The sequence below is a fragment of the Mus musculus genome, chromosome 4 (assembly GCF_000001635.26).
Source record: "Mus musculus strain C57BL/6J chromosome 4, GRCm38.p6 C57BL/6J".
NCBI lineage: Eukaryota > Metazoa > Chordata > Mammalia > Rodentia > Muridae > Mus > Mus musculus.
This window is the reverse complement of record NC_000070.6, coordinates 109,112,654-109,132,941: the sequence shown is the minus strand read 5'-3', so window position 1 is coordinate 109,132,941 and position 20,288 is coordinate 109,112,654. Positions and strand designations below refer to the sequence as shown.

At 43.5% G+C, this 20,288-nt stretch overlaps 1 protein-coding gene across 18 annotated transcripts in view; it reads left to right on the top strand.

Moving 5' to 3' along the window:
• Positions 1 to 20,288, top strand: part of Osbpl9 (oxysterol binding protein-like 9) — a 141,128-nt gene that overhangs the window by 69,331 nt on the left and 51,509 nt on the right. For 2 of the 18 annotated variants that reach the window (NM_001134791.2, NM_173350.3), the window contains exon 1: positions 14,906 to 15,047. The exons of 15 other annotated variants lie outside the window; for them this stretch is intronic. In NM_001134791.2, the coding sequence (NP_001128263.1) occupies positions 15,021 to 15,047 (27 nt within the window). In that variant the 5' untranslated portion in view covers positions 14,906 to 15,020. Of the gene's footprint in view, positions 1 to 14,905; positions 15,048 to 20,288 lie in introns of those variants that run through there. One more of the 18 variants, XM_030253065.1, reaches the window with a different exon arrangement.

Here is a 20,288-nt window from a genome sequence, read left to right as displayed (position 1 = left end):
GAGATGGATTGGAGAAACACATTGCTAATAGGATAGAAGATGTCTCCACCCAACCCCAGCTCTAGTGGCTTCGGAATAGGAAACAGAACAGGGTGAGTAACAGAAGCAGCCCATGCCTCTGTAGCATAGAGAAAGCACTTGCTTATACCTAGCTGCTAAGGAGCTTGCCACTGTTAGAGGGTTTTGTTTTATTTTTAGGCTTGAATTGTAGAAAACCAGGTGCTTTGTGACTCCCTCTTTTTTAATTCTGTCTTACACCAGAAATTGTCTTGACTTGGTAAGGGTCACCTCAGGTCTTACTACTACTTGCTGAGAGTTCAAGCAGAGGCTTAGAAAGCAGCGTTTGATGATGTGGTTATTAAGGGACGGAGACAATGAATATGGAGTTGAAGGGGTTTGTAGATTACTCTGCCGTATGGTTTTTAAAAGCAATTTCATGATTGTTACCAGTTTCTTTTTAGTTTAGGCAGTTCCATAAATAATAATGCATACTTTGGACAGGCTTGTGGTCCAATTTAGAAGGTAGCTGTTTTAGATTTAATTGTGTTGAATGTGACAGACAGGATTTCTGACTTGCCTGGCTAAAGCGACATTCAAGTGTCTGGTGTTTGTTCAGCCTTGGAGCCTCTGCTGTAGGACCCCTGCAAACCCATGGAGTGTGCTGACTTCCCTTAACACACTTTAAAGCTTCCTGGCCTCCACATTCTTCTGAATGATGTTCTTTCCCCACACCCAATGCCGTTTGCCCTTTTTCACAGCTTGGCTCAGAACTGGCCTCTTTGGTAGAGCAGATGAAGGCAAGCCCCCATCCTCCAAGCCCAAGGACCTTCCTGTGCTTAGCCATTACACAATTCACAAGTATTGTTGGCACACTGGTGATAGCAGCATCTTGTTGTGTTGGCCTTGAACTCAGATCCTCCTGCCTCTATTTCCTGAGTGCTGTGCCTCTGCTCTCATAAAAGTATACGGAACTTCCGTTCCTAGGTAACTCCTTATGTTCAGGTACCAACTTCGATCCAGTGTTAGGATCAGAATTAGAGTTTAGTAAGAAGAGAGCTTACATGTTTTGGGGACAGCGGGAAGGAAGAGATACGTTTGAGATGTTTTAGATTTTGATAGCTTTGGTATTTTAAGGACAGATATAATATGGAAGTTCTTTGTATTTTTTAAACTTAGTGAATAGAGAGGACAGAACATTTAGAAATATGCAGTGAGTGTTCCTTTGGGCAGGAGTGTCTTCTCAGCGGCAGTGGGTGTGGTGAAGCTCACTCAGGAGCTGGAATGTCTGGTTTGTAGCCCAGTGCAGTGGCTTAGCATTTGTTCATTAACATTGACCTCTCTGACTGAATTCTGATGAGGACTGTGACAAAGCCTCTTCCTTAACATCATTGTGATAGTTACGTGAGTCCAGTGTAATCTGGAATTGCGTCTTGTTGTTGGAAGAGCTGCATAACCGTCAGCTGCCATTCGTTCCTTCTCCTGTGCCTGGAAGTCTACCAGTGCTCAACAACTGTGAGTTATGTGAAGAAATGACCGAGGTGACTCGTAAGTGGGTGGCATTCCTTTCCACTGTTAGTTGTTGAGTACTTGGAGACTGTAACGCACTGTCAGGCACTGAGATAGGCTCTTTTGGAGGGCCTTGGGGTGGAGATTCAGCAGCCCATTGATTAGAATCTATATCAGTAGGTGCTCCTTTGCTGCCTTCTTCTCTTTCATCCGTCTGCTTTACTTACATCAATTCTATTAACTACCTATTTTTGTCCCTATAGCCAAAGACATATGCTTATGAGCCACTTCTTCCTCATCATACCTGCGTGTGCTCTCTTTTCCATTGGACTTTGTTCCTACGTTGACTAGTAAACAGCATTGCTCTATCCTGGTTATTACTAAGACCTGCACCACCTCAAACATCAGAGTGCTTTCTTAGCCTCATCCCCTTCTCTTATCTTATTTCCTCCAAACCTCTCTTCCTCATGTTGGTCTGAGCCTTACAATCCATTTTTTTTTCCCAGCCATTTTAGTGTCTTTCCAGTTTTATTTACCTTATTTCCCAGTATAGACCTCATGGCCTACCTCTTTAGCATTGCTTTTCCCAACACCATTAGAATTTGTCTCCGGACAGTTTGTATTATGCATTTATCATTCTGTTCTCCATTCCTGATGCCACTACTGTCTGTTTCCTTTGCTTTTAGTGTCTGTTATAAGGAAGCCACAAAAGTGAGGTGACTGCATCTATCCCAATTTTAATTGTTCTCTATCTCTAATGGGCTATCCACCACTACTTATAAGTCCGCCCTCTTTCTTTTTATTAGATATTTACATTTCAAATGCTATCCCCAAAGCCCCCTATACCCTTCCCCTGCCCTGCTCCCCAGCCCACCCACTCCTGCTTCTTGGCCCTGGCATTCCCCTGTACTGGGTCATAGGATCTTCGAAAGACCAAGGGCCTCTCCTTCCATTGATGGCCAACTAGGCCATCCTCTGCTACATATGTAACTAGAGACACAGCTCTGGGGGGTACTAGTTAGTTCATATTGTTGTTCCTCCTTTAGGGTTACAGACCCGTTTAGCTCCTTGGGTAATTTCTCTAGCTCCTTCATTAGGGGCCCTGTGTTCCATCCAATAGATGACTGTGAGCATCCACTTCTGTATTTGCCAGGCACTGGCATAGCCTCACAAGAGAGAGCTATATCAGGGTCCTGTCGGCAAAATCGTCTGGCATATGCAATGGTGTCTGGGTTTGGTGGTTGTATATGGGATGGATCCCCAGATGGGGCAGTCTCTGGATGGTCCTTCCTTCTGTCTTTCTTTCAAAAATAAAAAAAAGGAGGGTCATGTAGCCCAGGCTAGCTCATTGTGTATAGCTGAGCATATCTTAGAGCTTGACCCTCCTGCCTCCACCTTCCTGTGCTGAGATTACAGGTTTGACCATCATGCCAGACATGCACTCCACCACTGACATGTGTTTCCAGCTCCAGCAGTTTTAATAACCTCTTGCTGATTTCCTGTTGAATCTTCCACAGTGAGATCTTTTCATTAGGTTTAGAATCTAATATAAACCTGTTCTCAGCCTGACATTGTGGCACACACCTTTAATCCCAGCTCTTAGGAAGCAGAGGCAAGTAGATCTTGCTGAGTTTGAGGCTGCCCTGGTTTATATAGTAAGTTCCAGTCCAGCCAGAATTGCATAGAAATATCCAACAGACCTTGTCCCCCACAAAATAACTGTTCTCTTCATATCGAAAGATGTTTCTTCTTCAATAGTTCTTTTTTTAAAAGTTTTTATTGATTCTTTGTGAATTTCACATTATTCACCCCAATCCCACTCCTCTCCCCATCCCTTCGTATCTGCCCTCTACCCTTGCAACCTCCACACAAAAGAGAAGGAAGAAAAAGAACAACAACAACAACAAATCTTGTAGTAGAAGCTGTAGTGTGCCCCACAGTATACCCTTTTGTCCATACATCTTTACTTATAAATGTTCATTACAGTGAGTCATAGGTCCAGGTCGGGGTGTCTGGCTTCAGCTATACCATCAATACTGGATCCTCACAGGGACACCTCTCAGATATCCTGTAGTTTTGCTGTGTCATGGAGATCCTGCATGGATCTGTAAGACCTGCCCTTTCATGTGCTCCAGCAGTTCCTAGGAGGGGTAGGTGTTGGGGTGGGTTAATTCTTAAGCCCTGGATCTGAGGCTGGGTGGTAGCTGAGTTGGTCAGCTTGCCAACTCTCCTGTACCCACACCACCAGGGCTTGCTCTCCAGTACTGCCCTGGCTAGCTTACCTAATGCTGCAGCCAGCAAAGTGCAGGGCCAGCTCTCCAGCTCTCATGTCCTCAGGGACTGGCTCACCTGTTCCCATGACAGGGCCAGCTCTGTTGTGCTGCATCCAGTGAGGGGCAGGGCTAGCTTTCTTGCCTGCTGCAAGTGACAAGGGGCCAGGGACATCTTTCCCTGGCCAATGGCTCACCCGCTTGCTTCAATCGTTCTTGAGATTTAACTTTTTTCTCTGCTTTACATATTTTATAGGAAAAATGTTTTTTCCCTCTTCAAGGATCAGTGACCTTGATTTCTTTGTGACCATGGCGCCCTTCCTTTACTATGTAGCTGCCTCTGCCATTTTCATAAATTCAGCTAAACTCTGTAGATGATTCTTAACCTCCTGTCTTCATAAAGCTTCCAGCCACGCCCAGGTTAGGGCTTTGCTGTATGTATCTCAGCAGCTCTATCCCAACCAATTTAGTCTCATTTGCATCCTTTAAGTGAACAACCATCATAGATGAAATCCGAGGCATTAATATGTGAGAAAAAGCCCTCTAAAGCAGTGGTTTGGGGGGTCGAATGACCCTTTCACAGGGGTCACTCAAGACCATTATAAAACACAGATATTTATATGAACTAGCAACCAAAGTAATTTTATGGTTGGGGTCACCACAACATGAGGAACTGTATTGAAGGGTCACAGTGTTAGGAAGTGTGAGAATCACTGACCTAGAGAGCTGCAAGTACTTATAAGATAAAGTCAAACTTAATAGGTAATTTGAGGCTGTCTTCATTGGAGTTGAGTTTATCTTCCACTTCCTATTCTATTTGCACTGACTCTCCATGTAAGTCTTTATAGTTCCATGCTTTGCTTTGTACTGGTCTCCAGTTCTTTACCGCCCTCCACACCTCCCTCCCTGTCTACTTAGATGCTTTTAGTCATCCACGGCCCCGCACAGCGTGGCCTATCCTTCCGTTCTTTTGCTGCCATTATAGTAAAAGGGAATCTCTCTCAAAGCCTCCGCTGTGCTTCCACCTCCTGCAGCCCGAGAGCACGCTGCTGTGTAATCCTAGCAGGGACTCTTTGAACACTAGTTTTTGCTAGGAGCAGTGTGGGCTTCATGTACATCCGTCTCTTACCCATACATCTCCCTCTTAACATGAAGCTCATGAAATGAGAGAGCCCACTTTAGTGATACATGCTCGTGGTACATAGGCAGAAGCCCAGCACTGTCTGAGCTTACATGTGTGGTTTGAGAAGTGGGTAAGCAGGGATGCTTTAGATCATGACTGGGGGCCTGGGGGCCTTGCCCTGGCCCTGCCTTTCTCCTACTTGGGAAATCTATGTTGATGTAATCATTGCTTTTCAACTCCAGTTTTGTTTTGTTTGAGGGGGCAGGATTTGAGACAAGGTTTTTCTCTATGTAGGTTTGGTTGTCCTGTAGTTCCCTATGAGATCCCTTACTTACTGAGATCCCTCTGCCTCTGCCTCTGCTTCCATGCTGCCGGGATTAAAGGTGTATGCCACTGCATCTGACTTCAGTGTTAGTTACTTCATCTTTAAAATAGTTATAAAACATCAGCAAAGCAGCCATATCATCGTAATTCTACATCTCTCACCCGTGGGGCCTGTACACAGAGGAATGGTGTTCAACAAATACTGGTCACTCCTATTTTCCGTTCCAACTGTCGTTTCATCTAAAGCTTTCTTCATCTTTATTCTCTTCATTCTTTTTCTGGGTCACCCTGTTTCTTTGTATCGGCAAATTGTAATTAGAGCAGTCTGCAGATAGGAAGCACAATCTGAGCATTTAAATCCTGTGACTGAGTTTTCTACAGCAGCTGTTAACCTGCAGAGCGCTCTCACACATGCTCTCTCTCTCTCTCTCTCTCTCTCTCTCTCTCTCTCTCTCTCTCTCTCTCCCTCTCCCTCTCCCTCTCCCTCTCCCCCTCCCTCTCCCTCCCTCCCTCTCTCTCTCTCTCTCTCTCTCTCTCACACATACACACACACACACACACACACACACACACACACACACACACACACACACACACACATCTTTTCGACCGTCCTTTGTTAACTGTGCTCTGACATTTCCATGCACAGTTGCTCTGTCCCCACTGCTGTCAGCTCCCCCTCCCTGCAGGCTCCCTGCCTTACTCAGGGGTTTTATCTGCTGCTCTGTGACTCACTGTCCCCGGTGTAAATGTCTTTGTTGACTGCTAAGTTAGGAAGCTTTTTGGGAAGAGCCAGAGGCCACTGAACCCTTTAACTCCCTCCTCTCAGCCCGTGAGCAGCTATACAGGTATAAAAAGCAGTTTTACAAAACTTGAGTAAGTTCGGGCTCAAATTTTAGAAAAAAATTCTGCGTCCCCAAAGAATAGAATATGAGTTTTATGCTATAATATTACTTAGTGCAGGCAAGTATAAAGCAAAAGGTAAATGTCTCAGATTTAAACTTTTACAAAAACATTCAAAGGAACTTGCAAATTAAGTGCAAATATAACACAAAGCAACAGAATCTAAGATTCATTTTAGCTGAGCCCAGGGGCAAATGCCTATACTTCTAGCATTCAGGAGGTAAGGCAAGGATTGCTGCAAGTTGAGGGCCAACCTGGGCTAGTGAGTTCCAGCCAGCTAAGACTTCAGAGTGAAACCCTGTCTCAGAAAGAAAAATTAAAAATCTAGCAATTAATACAACCTGCTGAACCACTTTACAAGGCTATTTACAACGTAGAAGGCAGGCATGCTAACCACTGCAGTATGGAAGCCTGTACTGTCAGTGTGATTGACTGTTAGGGTGAAGGTTCTCTGTAAATCTGACCACATGTGCATTTCAGTGTAGAGTATGACTTCCTAATAGTAGAGTAGTCATCCCAATCACTTTTCTCTGTTGTAACTGCTGGGAGGCTTCTTTTCTATGTCACATGCCATGATGTCATTTGACCTTTGTGTGATATGTCATGATATGGCCAAGTATAAGTGCTGGCCTCATTGTAGGTAACAGCATGTCTTGGAAGCCTTGCTTTAATGTTGCTACTAAGCTGACTTGACAGCTTCATGGGGCTGGGAAGATGGCTCAGGGGTCAGAGCACTTCCTGTGCAAGTGTGAGGACCAGAGTTTGACTCCCCAGCACCCACATAAAGAAAATGCTGGACATAGCCCTGCACACCTGTAACTTCAGTGTCGTGGGGATGCTGAGATGGAAAAGTCCCCAGGATTGCTGTCTAACAACCAGTGCAGCCCAGCCCAGCCCAGCCCAGCCCAGCCCAGCCCAGCCCAGCCCAGCCCAGCCCAGCCCAGCCCAGTTCAGTTCAGTTCAGTTCAGTTCAGTTCAGTTCAGTTCAGTTCAGTTGAGTGAGCGATTGTCTTGAGAGACTAAGGTTTAGAATAATAGAACATACTCCTCAGCCTCCAAATGCATGTGAAAACATGGGTACATGTAACACACACACATGCACACATATATACACATGCAGTCATACACACAGTCACATACATACATACATACACATCACCTTTTAAATAAGTGATTATGCATCGTTGTAGAGACTGCTTTAGAGCTCAGTTTGAATTCTCAGGCAGCTGTTTAAGCATAGACCGTTACATTTTTTTTTAAAGTCTGTGCTACACATGAGTTGGTAATAAGATATTTATAGTCTAGAGAGTTGTCAGTGCGTAAAGGTATTTACCTTGCAAGTCTGGTGACCCAAGTTCAATACCCAGAACCCATATAAAGGTGAATGGAGAGAACCTAAGTCTACAAAGTTGGTCTTTGACCTCCACACATACACTACAACACAGCATCCCATAATGTATGCACACATGTGCATGTGTGCATATGCATACTCCCAATAATATTAAATAAATTTTAAAATATTTTTATATAGCAAATAGCTTTACAATAGCTGTGATTAAAAGGAACAAGAAATGGTGCTTTAACTGTTCTTAAATATACAGTTTGTGTGTACTGTACCTTAGGTTAAAAACAAAATAGAATTTCCTTGCTGCTGTTCAACAGTTTTGTAATTTACCCCAGTAAAGGATAGTTTTGTCAATTTGACACAATCTGGAATCACTTGGAAGGGAGTCTCAAAGAGGGATGGTCTTCTAGTGGCCTGGGCATGTTTTAGAAGAACTGTCTTAATTAAGTTAATGTGAAAACACTCAGCTCACCATGGACAGCAAGATTCCCTAGGTGCAGGAAGTCTTGGACTCTATATAAATGGAAAACTTATCAGGCTGAGCACAGCAAGGCAGCCAGAGAGTAGGTGTGTGTGTTTCTCCCTGCTCTTGACTGTGGCTGTGAGATGACGAGCTGTTTGAATTCAGTTCCTGCTTTGACTGCCCATGATGATAGACTGCGACCTGGAAATGAAAGCCAAAAGAAACCCATTTCCCCTGTGTTGCTTTCTGTCAGGGTATTTTATCACAGCAACAGAAATAAAATTAGAGTACCCTTTTTTGTGTTTATCTCAAACTCCTAGAAAGAAAGGAGACAACAGCTTTTATAAGAGCGAGGCTGAGTGAGTAAGGAAGGCTTGGTAGCTTGTACCCAGAAGTATCCTTTAACCTGTGAGTAAAAGGTCAGCATCAGCATACTAAGTGAGATGTGCTAGCAGTTTCTATCAAGACTGGGAAGCTTGGAGTCCATGGGAAGCCTTTTTAAAAATGAGACACTGAAGTATGATCGCTACGCAGCTGCCAGGCTTGTATGAGTAACACAGACTCAGTTTTTAGGAGACCGAGAAACTAGTCTTTTAGTAGTTTTCAGGCGCTTTGATTTTTATTCCTTGACTTTCATGATTATAGAAATCTTTCATTTAAAATTTGACTATATTTATTTATTTAGGGGGCATATTCTCTCTCTCTCTCTCACTCTCTCTCTCACTCTCTCTCTCTCTCTCTCTCTCTCTCTCTCTTTTCCTCCCTCCCTCCCTCCCTCCCTCCCTCCCTGCTGTGTGTGTGGTTTGTATAGGTTATAAGACAACTTGTAGGAATCAGTTCTCTCCTACTATGTGGGTTTTGGGATCAAACTTAGGTTGTCAGGCTTGGTATAGTGGGAACAAGCAAAAGAAACTTATTCTAAGTACTTACCATTTAATTTTCAGACTCCATTTGATTAGGAGGAAACTAAATTCAAGGTTTCAGGCCCTAAGGGAGCTGGATACTTCCCAATAACTGAACAACTTTCATTATAAGGAAACAGTTATCCAAATCCAGACATCTCAGAGACAGTTTATAAGGAAACAGTTGCCTGAGTCCAGACATCTCAAGGACAGTTTCTCCATCTTTCTGGCATAGTCAAACTAAGTTCATGTTTCCAGGCCTAGGGACCTACTCCTATCCTGATGGATGGAAACTTCCTTGATCAACCTCAAACTATGACTAGACAATGCTAGAACCCACCCTGCTCCCTATCGCTTTATGGTTTCATCCTCTATGCTGTGCAGTGTCCCTTAAGGTCACAGCTCAGCTCCCAAGTCTGTTCTGCAGCCCTGATCGATCAGTAGCGGCTTGATTACAATACATTTTTGCCATTTACATTTACCTGATGTTTGAGTTATGTTGGATGTAAGCGAACCCCACATTTGGTGCGTTGGCCAGGAATCCAATCACTCTACCCAGGCCCCTGGTTTGTTATCATCTGCATTGAGCAATTTCATTTTGAAGCTCAAAACCTCCAGAGGTGAGCCTGTTTTTTGTTTTCTGTTTGGCAGCTGTCTGGTTGGAATCTAAGAAAGGAGAAACTGCACACAGTATTGCTCCCAGGGTCATAGGAGGTCAGGGGACATACTGCTTCCTCTTTGGTTCCCACTGGAGGAACACCTGGTCTGGTTCTGGGTTCCCCTTTGGTGGGACATTTGGTTCTCTTCCCTCTTTTCCCCAACTCTATTGGTTGCCCTTGGCATGTCAGTCTGTCCATGTCTTTCAGTTTATGCCTGTAGTTTCATTTAATTGCCTAATTGTTGCTCTTGGCAGTATTACAGGTATGTGCCACCATGGCCAGCGAATATGAGACTATTTTGAGAACTTTTCTTGAGTGTTAAATTAATACAAGTACTTTTTGAGTACACAGTTGTTTTCTACAACTATGTCGTTTCCCTTGGCTTTGTTAGATCTATTTTTAGCACTATGTAGAAAAATGGGTGTGTTTAACTTTTTCCTTCAAGTGCCCCACCCCTACTCCCACGAAAAGGAAGTGCCTGCAGTACTGATGTGTCATGTCTTCCACAGGTAACATAGTGTGGGGAAGAAGCCACTTAGTCCGGCTTCCTCCAACTTCTCCTTGAGGCTCTCATCAGAGCCTTTGCTCTTTCTGAGGGAAATTTTTGGCTCTTAAGTTAGAATTTAGGATTCTCTAGGATTCATTTTTCTGGTAAGTTTTCTTGGTCTAGTTATAGCACGTCTGTTCTGAACTCTGAGAAGCAACTAAGAACAGATGGTTCGTTTTTACAGATAGCTAGAGGTTAGGTTCCTTTAACTGCCAGAATTTCATTTTCACTGTGTGTTTTAATAGAAATCTTGTGTGTGCTTTTCTGCCTTCCCTATATAAAGATGTTAAATCTTAAGTGGTGCATGTTCAACTCAGAACATACAAAGAGTATAGAGAAGTTATGTATTTAGTTGAGTATTTATTCAAATTCACTGTATTCTACATATTATAATAATTGCCAAGAGTCTGTCTGTGTATAAACTACCCATGGTCCTTGTCTTTATGGAGCCAGTCTACTATAAAGAAGAGAGCAGAAACCACAGTGGTAATTCGATTTCTAAAATCAACAGGCTCAGCAAGTCACAGCACTTGTCATGCAAGCCTTGTGGCCTGAGTTCAACCCCCAGAAACTGTAAATATAGAGGAAGAGAGCTAACCTCCCTCTCTCTCTCTCTCTCTCTCTCTCTCTCTCTCACACATACACACACACACATAAATAAAATGTGATAATGACATGAACAACACATGGCTTAAAAACTTAAACTCAGCCAGGTATGGTGGCACAAGCCTTTTAATCCCAGCACTCAGGAGACAGAGGCAGGTGGATCTCTGTGAGTTTAAGGCCAACCTGGTCTACAGAGTGACTTCCAGGACAGCCAGGGCTACACAGAGAAGCCTTGTTTCAAAACAACAACAACAACAACAAAACAAAAGAAAGAAAGAAAGAAAGAAAGAAAGAAAGAAAGAAAGAAAGAAAGAAAGGGAAAAAGAAAAAAATTAAACTTCTTAAAAATATATAAAATACTATAGTTTCCTCCTATACCGTTCTCTAGAAATAAACACATTTTTATTTCTAACCTTACTAATCCTGATATAATACACAGAGATTTTAAAAGTTATATAATATTTTAAATTTGAGAATTAAATAATAGAAAGTGATTTTATTTACCTGTGGCAAAGAGCTGAATGTTTCTTACTGAATTTAGTAATGTAGGTTTAAAAAATAAAATCTAGACGTTCTCTCAGAATAAAGTTAACTGACCAATGCAGAATCTTATCTATGAAAATTAGGGCAATAGTATCCATCAAAATATAATTAAAATTTGAAAAACTAGTCTCTTGTCCTCTTCTTCCCGTGTGTCCCCTAGACTGGCTCTTTTCACCTCCCTTCAGTGTGTTGAGGCTGTTAGAGCACAGTTTCTGGCCTTCCATCCCCGCAGGCATTTCTAAGCATCCGATGTTATGCCAGTCCCTTGTGAGGAGAGGCTGAGGGTTCAGTGGTGAGCAGGACTTGCACTATAATAGGCATCGTGGGCCCGTGCAGAGGCTGCTGATTCTAATTCCGAACAAAATATTTCTGTTTGACAGCGTGTTAACTACACTTTCCCTTGGTTGTAAGATAGGTATTGCTTCTCCCATATGCCAAGTGATATATGTGCTCCATCTGGCCTAAGTTCCTACATAGGAATTGACTAGCTGACATCAGTTTTCTGAAGACAGACAGGCAAAAACGTTTAGGCTTTATAGACCACTGCTGAAACCTGAGTTGTCCTACATCTGCTCTAGGCACTTGCCTGTGTTCAGGGTCAGTGCCAAGAGAACAATTGGTTTGGCGTAGAACACAACAAAGTATCCTATATTTTAGAGTGGTTTTCAGTTCCAAGCCAGAGAGGGGCAGACAGACAGACAGACAGACACACACACACACACACACAGAGAGAGAGAGAGAGAGAGAGAGAGAGAGAGATTGATTCAGTGATTTCCTGTTTTTTCATATCCCTGCCCCACACGTGCATGGCTTCCCCTATTATCAGTATTTCCTGCCAGGATGGTACATTTGTCCTCACTGATTTCTAGCGACACATTATTGCACAACACATAGGTTTTGTTTTGTTGAGTTTTTTTTTTTTTTCGATGCAGAGTCTCACATAGCAGGTGGGTCTCCATCTCACTATTTCGGCAAGGATGATCGTGCCTCTAGCTCCTAAGTGCTGGGTTTGCAGACATGTACCACCACTGCTAGCTGAAAAAAATGTTAAAGTTAGTTTATTCTTTATAATGCTTATGAATTTGGACAACTTTGTATCGTATGGTTTTACAGTATCATACATAGTATTTTTCCTACCTTAAAAATGTTCTGGGTGCCAGAGAGAGGATCCAGCAATTAAGAACACCTGGGTGATCTTCCAGAGGCCCCAGCTTGGGTTCCCAGCACCCATGAAGCAGCTTATGACTGACAGTAGCTCCAGTTCTAGGGACTCTGATGTCCTCTGGCCTCAATGGGCACCAGGCTTGCACATGATTTATGTGCACACGTGCAGATAAAATCCCACATACAATTTTTTAAAAAGATATTTGACATTCTACCTGTCTATCCTTCTCTTTTCATAGCCCTCACTGTTTATAGTCTCCAGAGTTTTGCTTTGCCCTAAAATGTTATAGGTAGTATTTGGAATTGTATTCTTTTGGGATAGTTATTTTTTAATTTATTTATTTTATGTATATGTGTACACTATCACTGTCTTCAGACACACCAGAAGAGGGCATCAGATCCCATTACAGATGGCTATGAGCCACCATGTGGTTGCTGGGAATTGAACTCAGGACCTCTGGAAGAGCAGCCAGTGCTCTTACCCGCTGAGCCACCTCTCCAGCCCCGGGATAGGCTTCTTAGTTAGGAGACTGTGCTTGTTTCCTCTTGATCTTTACGTGTGTATTGCTTAGGTTTTTGTTTTTATTAACTTGACACAAGCTGTGGTCACCTGAGAAAAGGGAGTCTTGAGAGACTGCCTTCCTCGGCTTGCTTGTAGGCAACTCTGGGGGGCATTTTCTGGATTGCTAATTGATGGGGGTGGGAAGCAGCCCTCTTAGGTGGTCCTGCCCTTGGACAGGTTATGTAATAAAACGAGCCAAGCAAGTGCTGGAAGCAAGCAGGAAGCAGAGTTTCTCTTTTGGTTTCTGCTTCAAGTTCCTGTCTTGTGTTCCCTGGTCTCCCTCAATAATGAACCATAGCCTGTAAACTAAGATTTTTACCCTTCCAGACATGCTTTTTGGTCAGTGTTTTATCACAACAGCAGAGAAGTAAAGTATGATAACATGACTTGATAGATCATTTTGTCTTTATTACTGAGGATTAAATCCAGGGCCTCATAGACAAGCATACAACCACTGAGCTACATTACCAACCAAGCCAAACCTCCAGATCCTTCCCAGACAGTTCAAACTGGAGACCAAGCATTCATACATATGACCTATGGGAGCCATTCTCAGCCAAACCACCATAGTCACATTTTATCAATATGAACTAAGAGTCAAAACAATTACTAAAGAACTCATAATGTAAAATTATAGCCGTGGTTAACTTCCACGAAAAAATTTCATGGGCTACTGATGACCCAAAATCAGAAGAATATACGTTGTTTGTATAGAGATGATAGTGAGAAGTAAATTGAGTCAGGAGTTATTGTGAAGGAGATAGTGTGAAGGAGATAGCAGCTGTCACAAGGTTAAGTTGGAAGGTCCTTGGCAAATTAAAGACTCTTCAAAAGGACCACCGTGTGGAGGGCAGAAATCTAGGGGTGCAAGTTGAAAGATGCAGGTAGGGCTATAAAACATTTGTACCATTCAGTGTTAAGTACTGAGGTATATCCCTTTGTACCATGCAAAGCTGTGGCAAGTTTCTTAATTGATAGTGAGATGCTATGGAAATACACTCTAGCTCTTATGTTGAGAGTGAATTGGTAGATTCAGGAAGACTCTAGTGAGGAAATTATTCCAAGGGCCATTATTTCGGATACGAGGAGAACTGGAATTGAAAACACATTTTTAGTTTGCATTTTAGAATGGATGATAGTGGTTTCATTTACTGAGGTAGAGATCATGGGAGAACTCCATGCTTATAAAGGGGGAATCAGAATGAGCCTCGTATTGAACATTTTGCAACAGTTTACATCAACTAAAAAAAAAAAACATAAACAGTGAGTACAGCAGTGTAGTTTTAGTGTAGTTGATTATTTCTTGAACTCTGTGTGCCACAAAAATGACAGCAAACAATTGGATGCTTCGATGAGTCTTAGGAAAGGCCAAGATACCAAGGAAAAAAGGTACAGAAAAGCATCTTGTTCCTCCAGAACAATGCCAATCATTGGTGTCTGTGATTTCCTGCATTTTGGGCCTCTGTCCAGGTCCTCCAAGCCTGAACTTCGCAGTTACACCATTTGGATTCTTGAAGTTCTTCACAAGCCACCTACACTCCTTATGGTGCTGTCAAAACAGCAAGCCCACGGACGTGTCACCTACAAGTAAAACAGACACCCAAGCTCTTGTTTATTGGTAGACTGTAGTGTTTCCTCCTCTCCCGCCTTCCTCGTGCGACAGAAACAACTTTGTGGAGGCAAAAATCAATTATCAAGGTGGAACTTCTGAGCTCAGCAACTGCCAAAATATGGTGATGGTCGAAGCCGCTGGCGCAGGTGAAGCCAGTTCCAGGCCTATTCCCAGCTCTCGCGGGTGGGAACCCTGAGCCTCCGCGGCTCCTTCGCGGCTCCTTTGCGGCTCCTTCAGCCCTGACGCCCAACGGGGCCAACCGCCAATCGCCAGCCGCTCACCTCCCATGCAGGTGACCCGTGGCCAATCGCCAGGGACCTCTTTGCCAGGGCCAGCCAATTGGGGCTGCGTCTGGACCGCGGCGCAGGGGGAGGGCGGGGGAGGGCGGGAGAGGGCGTCCTCCAGCGGCTCCAGGGCTGGGGTGCGGGGCGCGGAGGGGCATCCGGGTTGGGGAAGGGCCCCTCCCCTGAGACGGCGGCCGGCCGCCGCGAATGGCTCTCCTGCTGGCCGCTTGCGGAGTGAGTAGACCCTTGGGTCCCCCTGGCGAGGGGCCGCCTCTCCTCAGCCCACGCCCCCAAGCCCCCCTCTGTGGCGCCGCTGTCCTGCTTAGGAAATACTTGTGTGGAACTCGGTTCTCTTTTAGAAGGCTGACGCACAATCACTTCAGTTGAGCTCTAAACTCGAAAGCTCAACTCTGACCCAGCCTATTAAATGTAGAATTTGGGATATCTAGGCGTTGTGCTGGAGCTTGGCCCTGTATTTGTGTATCAGTGATGGATGCTGCTGTTTGTGGCTGGGTGGCTAGGGAATGAGGTGGTTTTGTTTTTAAGTAGCTGCTGTAAATATTTTGGAAACTTCCGTATAGTTTCATGGGGTTCACGGGACAACTATAGGGAAGGCTTTAAGGTTGTCAGTTTTAGCTCAGTTGTAGAAAGTTGCCTGTGATTAATATAGCAGGAAGGGAAGGCTCCTGCTGGCCTTTCTGCTGTACTTAAAAAAAAACATTTTTTTTTAAAATCATAAAAGATTGAGAATTATGTTGAAGAACATTTTTAATGTGAAGGTTTGGTATTGCGTTATTAAATTGTTTTACTTTTTAGCTGCCTTACAGAAATTGAAAGCCAAGTAACTATTTCCAGGCTTTTCAGTGTGAAAGCTGGCAGTGGTCTTAAAGTGGTAGTTGAAGTTTAAAACGTTCACAGCGAACGTTTTTAAAAAACAGGAGGTCTCATGAGATTACTCACAGGTCATCCTTGTGAACACAGCCTGTGTCGGAACAACCATTAGAGTCCTGTAGTTACTAGTACTAACGTTTCTTGTCTTACTTTTTGGGGGATGATTTTTTTTTTAAACTTTTGGTTTTTGTGCATCTCTACAAGTTTACTTAAATAGAAGCTCGATTGTTTTAATGTACTCCAGGGCAAGCTTACATCATTAAGAAAGGGATTTTAGTTTTGAGAATTCAAACAAAGCAATATTTTTTTTTGAAGTTGAGTGCCCTTAGTTTGGTTTGGAACAGGAATGACATTGTACTTGAAGCATGTCTCAGTAAATGAGAGGCTGAAAAAATATATTGAGCACAGTGCCCTACTCCCCACATCTAAAGCTCTTTAGTAATATCTCTTGGATTTAACAGGTTTTCTTGTATGATACAGCTCTGAGTCCTTTGACCTCTCTCAGCTGGACTTTTGGGAAATCTGACGAAAGTGAGACAAGCCCCACCCATCCTCTTCACTCAAAAACACATTGACTGAGTCACTGCCATGCTTCTGCTTTGGGTGCCTGCCCAAGTCCAGTTCCTGGCATCCCTATAAGGCCCTCGACAGTGGGTATGCATTCATCCCACAGCTGTAGGTGCTTAAGGTGCTCCCTGTGAGCGGTTTCTCCTTAGATCAGTCTATCCTATGAGCTCTTTCCTTCAGTCTTTCCTTTTTGCTTAGGTTGCCACCACATTTCAGGTGGTTAAGCTTTGGGCTGAACCCTAGTGCCTGCACCCATTGCCTTTCCCTTGCTGTATAAACAAGGCAGTGAGTTACTTTGTGTCCGTTACAGAATTTGTTCATATCTCTTACAGATTTTGCTAAATGTTAATTTTTTTATTTACATGTCAGATTCTTATTAGGTTGTAATTTGCTAGAAATAAAGGTTTTTACTCATCTTTGTATCCCTGGTGTCTTTGTCACTAAGGGAGTGTCTGGCCATGTAGGCTGGTCTCTTCCTTATGTTTCCTTACTCTGAAGAGAAATTCTTAACAGATTTATCAAATTTTATATGACAGAAGGTTCTCACAATGAACACCCAAAGACCCAGGAAAAACTCTTGTTTCTGTAAGTTGACTATGGCTATCTATGGATAGCTACATAGAATATTATTGGATAGAGAACTGTGATGTAATGCAATAATAGACATAATGAAAAGCTTGTCTGGAGTCAGTCAGGGTAGCATTCCTACTGGGCAATGGGCCAGGACTCCTTCCAAAATGAAAGATTTATGACTTACTGTCAGGCACAGGTCTCGAGAGGTTTGTTTGTTTGTTTGTTTGTTCTGTTTTGCCTTGTTTTAGTTTTTGTCTTTTTGAGACAACCCTACCATGTATCCCAGGCTTGTCTTGGATTCATGATTTCCTTTTCTTTGCACCACAAATCCTGGGATTATAAGCATGTGCCACTGTACCCTGGCCTGATCAGAGGATTTCTTTAATGTAGGGGGAAAGGTGAAAGCAAGGTTTCTGTCTGTTGTGGGATAGAAGGGTTATGGTTCTTAAGACGAGCTGAGAGTAAAGGAATTCTAGAGTCTCTTGCTGCTTTGGGAGCTGAGGGTAGAGGAATTCTAGAATCTCTTGCTGCTTTGGGAGAAAAGGGGAACATGAGAAAATCAGATACTTTTTCTAAGTGCCCTTCAGTTCGAACATCCACAAGTGTGGCACTTGGAGTTTGGCTTTCTGAGCCCAGTAGAACATTGTAGGTGTTTAGCAAGTGGGTAAGTTGTATAAACTGAAGATATGACCACTCCATGGTCTGGTTACAGGGAAGGTTTTTATTGTAGAAATGAGGGTCGAACAGCCAGAGGCATCTGGAATAGTGCAGAGCAGAGAAGCAAACTAGTAGACTGAACATATCCAGCATACAACCTCTGGCCACGAGAGAAGGGCTGGTGTTGAGGGGTGAGAGGTGAAGACCCAGAAGACCGAGAGAGGGCATAGCTGACATAGCAGGGTTATACGGAGATTGAGACGCTGTGGGAGGGAGGGAAGCTCCTGAGCTGGAGGAAGTTTAGGGGAGATGTGTGTGAAAGAGCGAGGATGTTAGCTTAGCATGGACCCTGATATATATAGCAGGTACTTGTGATACTGAGGGAACCTGGAGGCCAGCATGTAGTTTGGTGTGCTAATAGGTACCACATTTGTCCCTTCTGTCAGTGACAAGAGAAATGGTTCCTCTGGCAGAAGGGAACTGGCTTCACAAATTCCTGAGGAATGCTGGTATTTGTCTAACTGCCAGAATTTGGAGACATGAAATTTCCTTTGTACCTGGCATAAATGATCAGAATACGAACAATTATATTGTAAACATAGAAACCTTTTATTCAATTGTACTGGAAGTAGAGGTTTTTTTTCTTGCCATGAATTAAAATCGCTCTTAGGTCGTTCAACTTGTTGCTTACAAGTGTCACAGGGAATTGGAGAAAGTGCTAGAAACAGTGCTGTGATGGTGGGCAGGTTTTAGAGTCTTCCCAAGCCCCATATCTCTAGGACTTCTGATGTAGTTGAAATACTACTACTAGCAATACTAGCATAGGTTGGTTTGGGTGCACAGTGTCATGGGAAGAAGCATGCTACTGGCTAGAGCAGTCAAAGGAATTAGGAAGGGGTGACATTTTTGTTTCTTAAAATTGGGTGCCAGAGTAGCACATGACTTTAATCCCAGCACTCAGGAGGCAAAGGCAGGTGGACCTCTGAGTCCAAGGGCCAGCCTTGTCTCCTGAGCAAGTTCCAGGACAGCCGGGACTACACAGAGAAACCCTATCTTTAAAAAAGCCAACCAACCAACCAAACAAACAAACAAACAAATGGGGCTGTGTCTGACTATATTTGCTATTTCCTCCATTCTCTGTCCTTTGGAAACCCTAGTAAGCGCCTGGCCATAACAGAGAATCAGCACATGGTTTTGCCACGAGTGAATGGTAATTGTTGATGTGTGTATTCGTGTGTGTGTGTGTGTGTGTGTGTGTGTGTGTGTGTGTGTGTGTGTAAGGGGGGGTGGTAGACAGTCAAAGAGAGACAGACAGAGACAGACAGACGGAGTGAGCATGATTGACAGTCCTGACATTGAACTTTGTTTTGTTTTGTTTTGCTTCTTGGCCTTCTAGAGCTTGTTTTAAACTCTGGTTGCATTAATGTTTATAAGTTTTGAGGTTACAATAGTTCATATGAGCTTTAGCTTACTTTGTCATACCATAGAAAACCTCTTCTTATATATTCTTCTATATTCATAGAAGATCTAGTTTCCTATTTTTATTTAAATGAGATCAGTTATGGGTCCTCCAGTGTAATGGAGTGATTACTGTCTGCCCAAACCTGCATTAACCTGTAGACATTTGCTTCATGGGATCCTAGAACAGGAAAGAAGGAAGCCTAAAATCTAATTTATTATACACACACACCCCCACCCTCCCATCTTCTATAAGTAGTGGAAGAAATTGGTTTCCAGAAACCAAGACATTTGCCAGAGAGTCTAGAATCTAGGAAATGAGCCTAAGGGGAGTTTGTTTGTTTTTTTGTTTTTTGTTTTCTCTTTTGTCAGTGGCCCCAGGGTGTGTCACAGCAATCTTGGCATGCCTCTACCCATTGCTCACCTTGCCTCTCAAACTCTAGGACTTCCCTGGCTCAGCCACTAATTTTGGTTTCCTTTGAAGTCGCCATCTAGATCTGGAAAATACTCTCCAAGAGAGATTCTCCCGTGTCCCTCAGTCTGGGTGTGTACCGAGCTCCTCCTCCTCTCAGATTTGTCCTCTGTTCTCTTGGTGTGTGTGCCTCTGAAGGCTCTGTAGCCTGAGTTACCCAGGCATTCTATTCTTGGGCTTTTGTTTGGCTTTAGCCCTTGGGAGGCAGTGACTGAAGAGTTAAGAAGGGGACAAAAGAACTTTTAGAGTACTTTGCTCCTTGGCGCTTTGTGGCCGTTTGTCCTGTAGCTGTCCTGTACAGTCTGTGCTTCCTTCAGGCTCGGGTAAAGCTTCTTTGCTGTTCCTGAGTCCTTGAGTCCCACAGAATCTTTCTTTGGCTTGCTTAGCCCTGAGTAGATTCTTGAAAGCAAAGTTCAAACATTGCATCACATGAGCCAGAGTCCTGATCTAACACAGACCTTTGCCTCTGTCCAGAGCCTGGTTTCCCAAATGCTCCCTTAAACCTCTCCTACCTGCTTTTCCTTGGAGTCTTCCGGTGCCTTTCCCATCACCCTTCTCTACCCTGTTCAGATCAGCTGCTCTAGCCCAGTGGTTCTCAATCTCCCTTATGCTTCAACCCTTTAATACAGTTTCTCATGTTGTGGTGACCCCCACCATAAAATTATTTTTGTTGATACTTAATAATTTTGATTTTGCTTCTATAATGAGCCTTAATGTAACTATCTGATATGTAATCGCTGTGAAAGGGTCTTCTGGCCTGCAAAGGGGTTTGGACCCACAGGTTGAGAACCACAGATCAATGTTGAGCTCCTCAAGTTGATAGAAACTCTTAGGTCAGGATCAGTGTCTGCTTCACC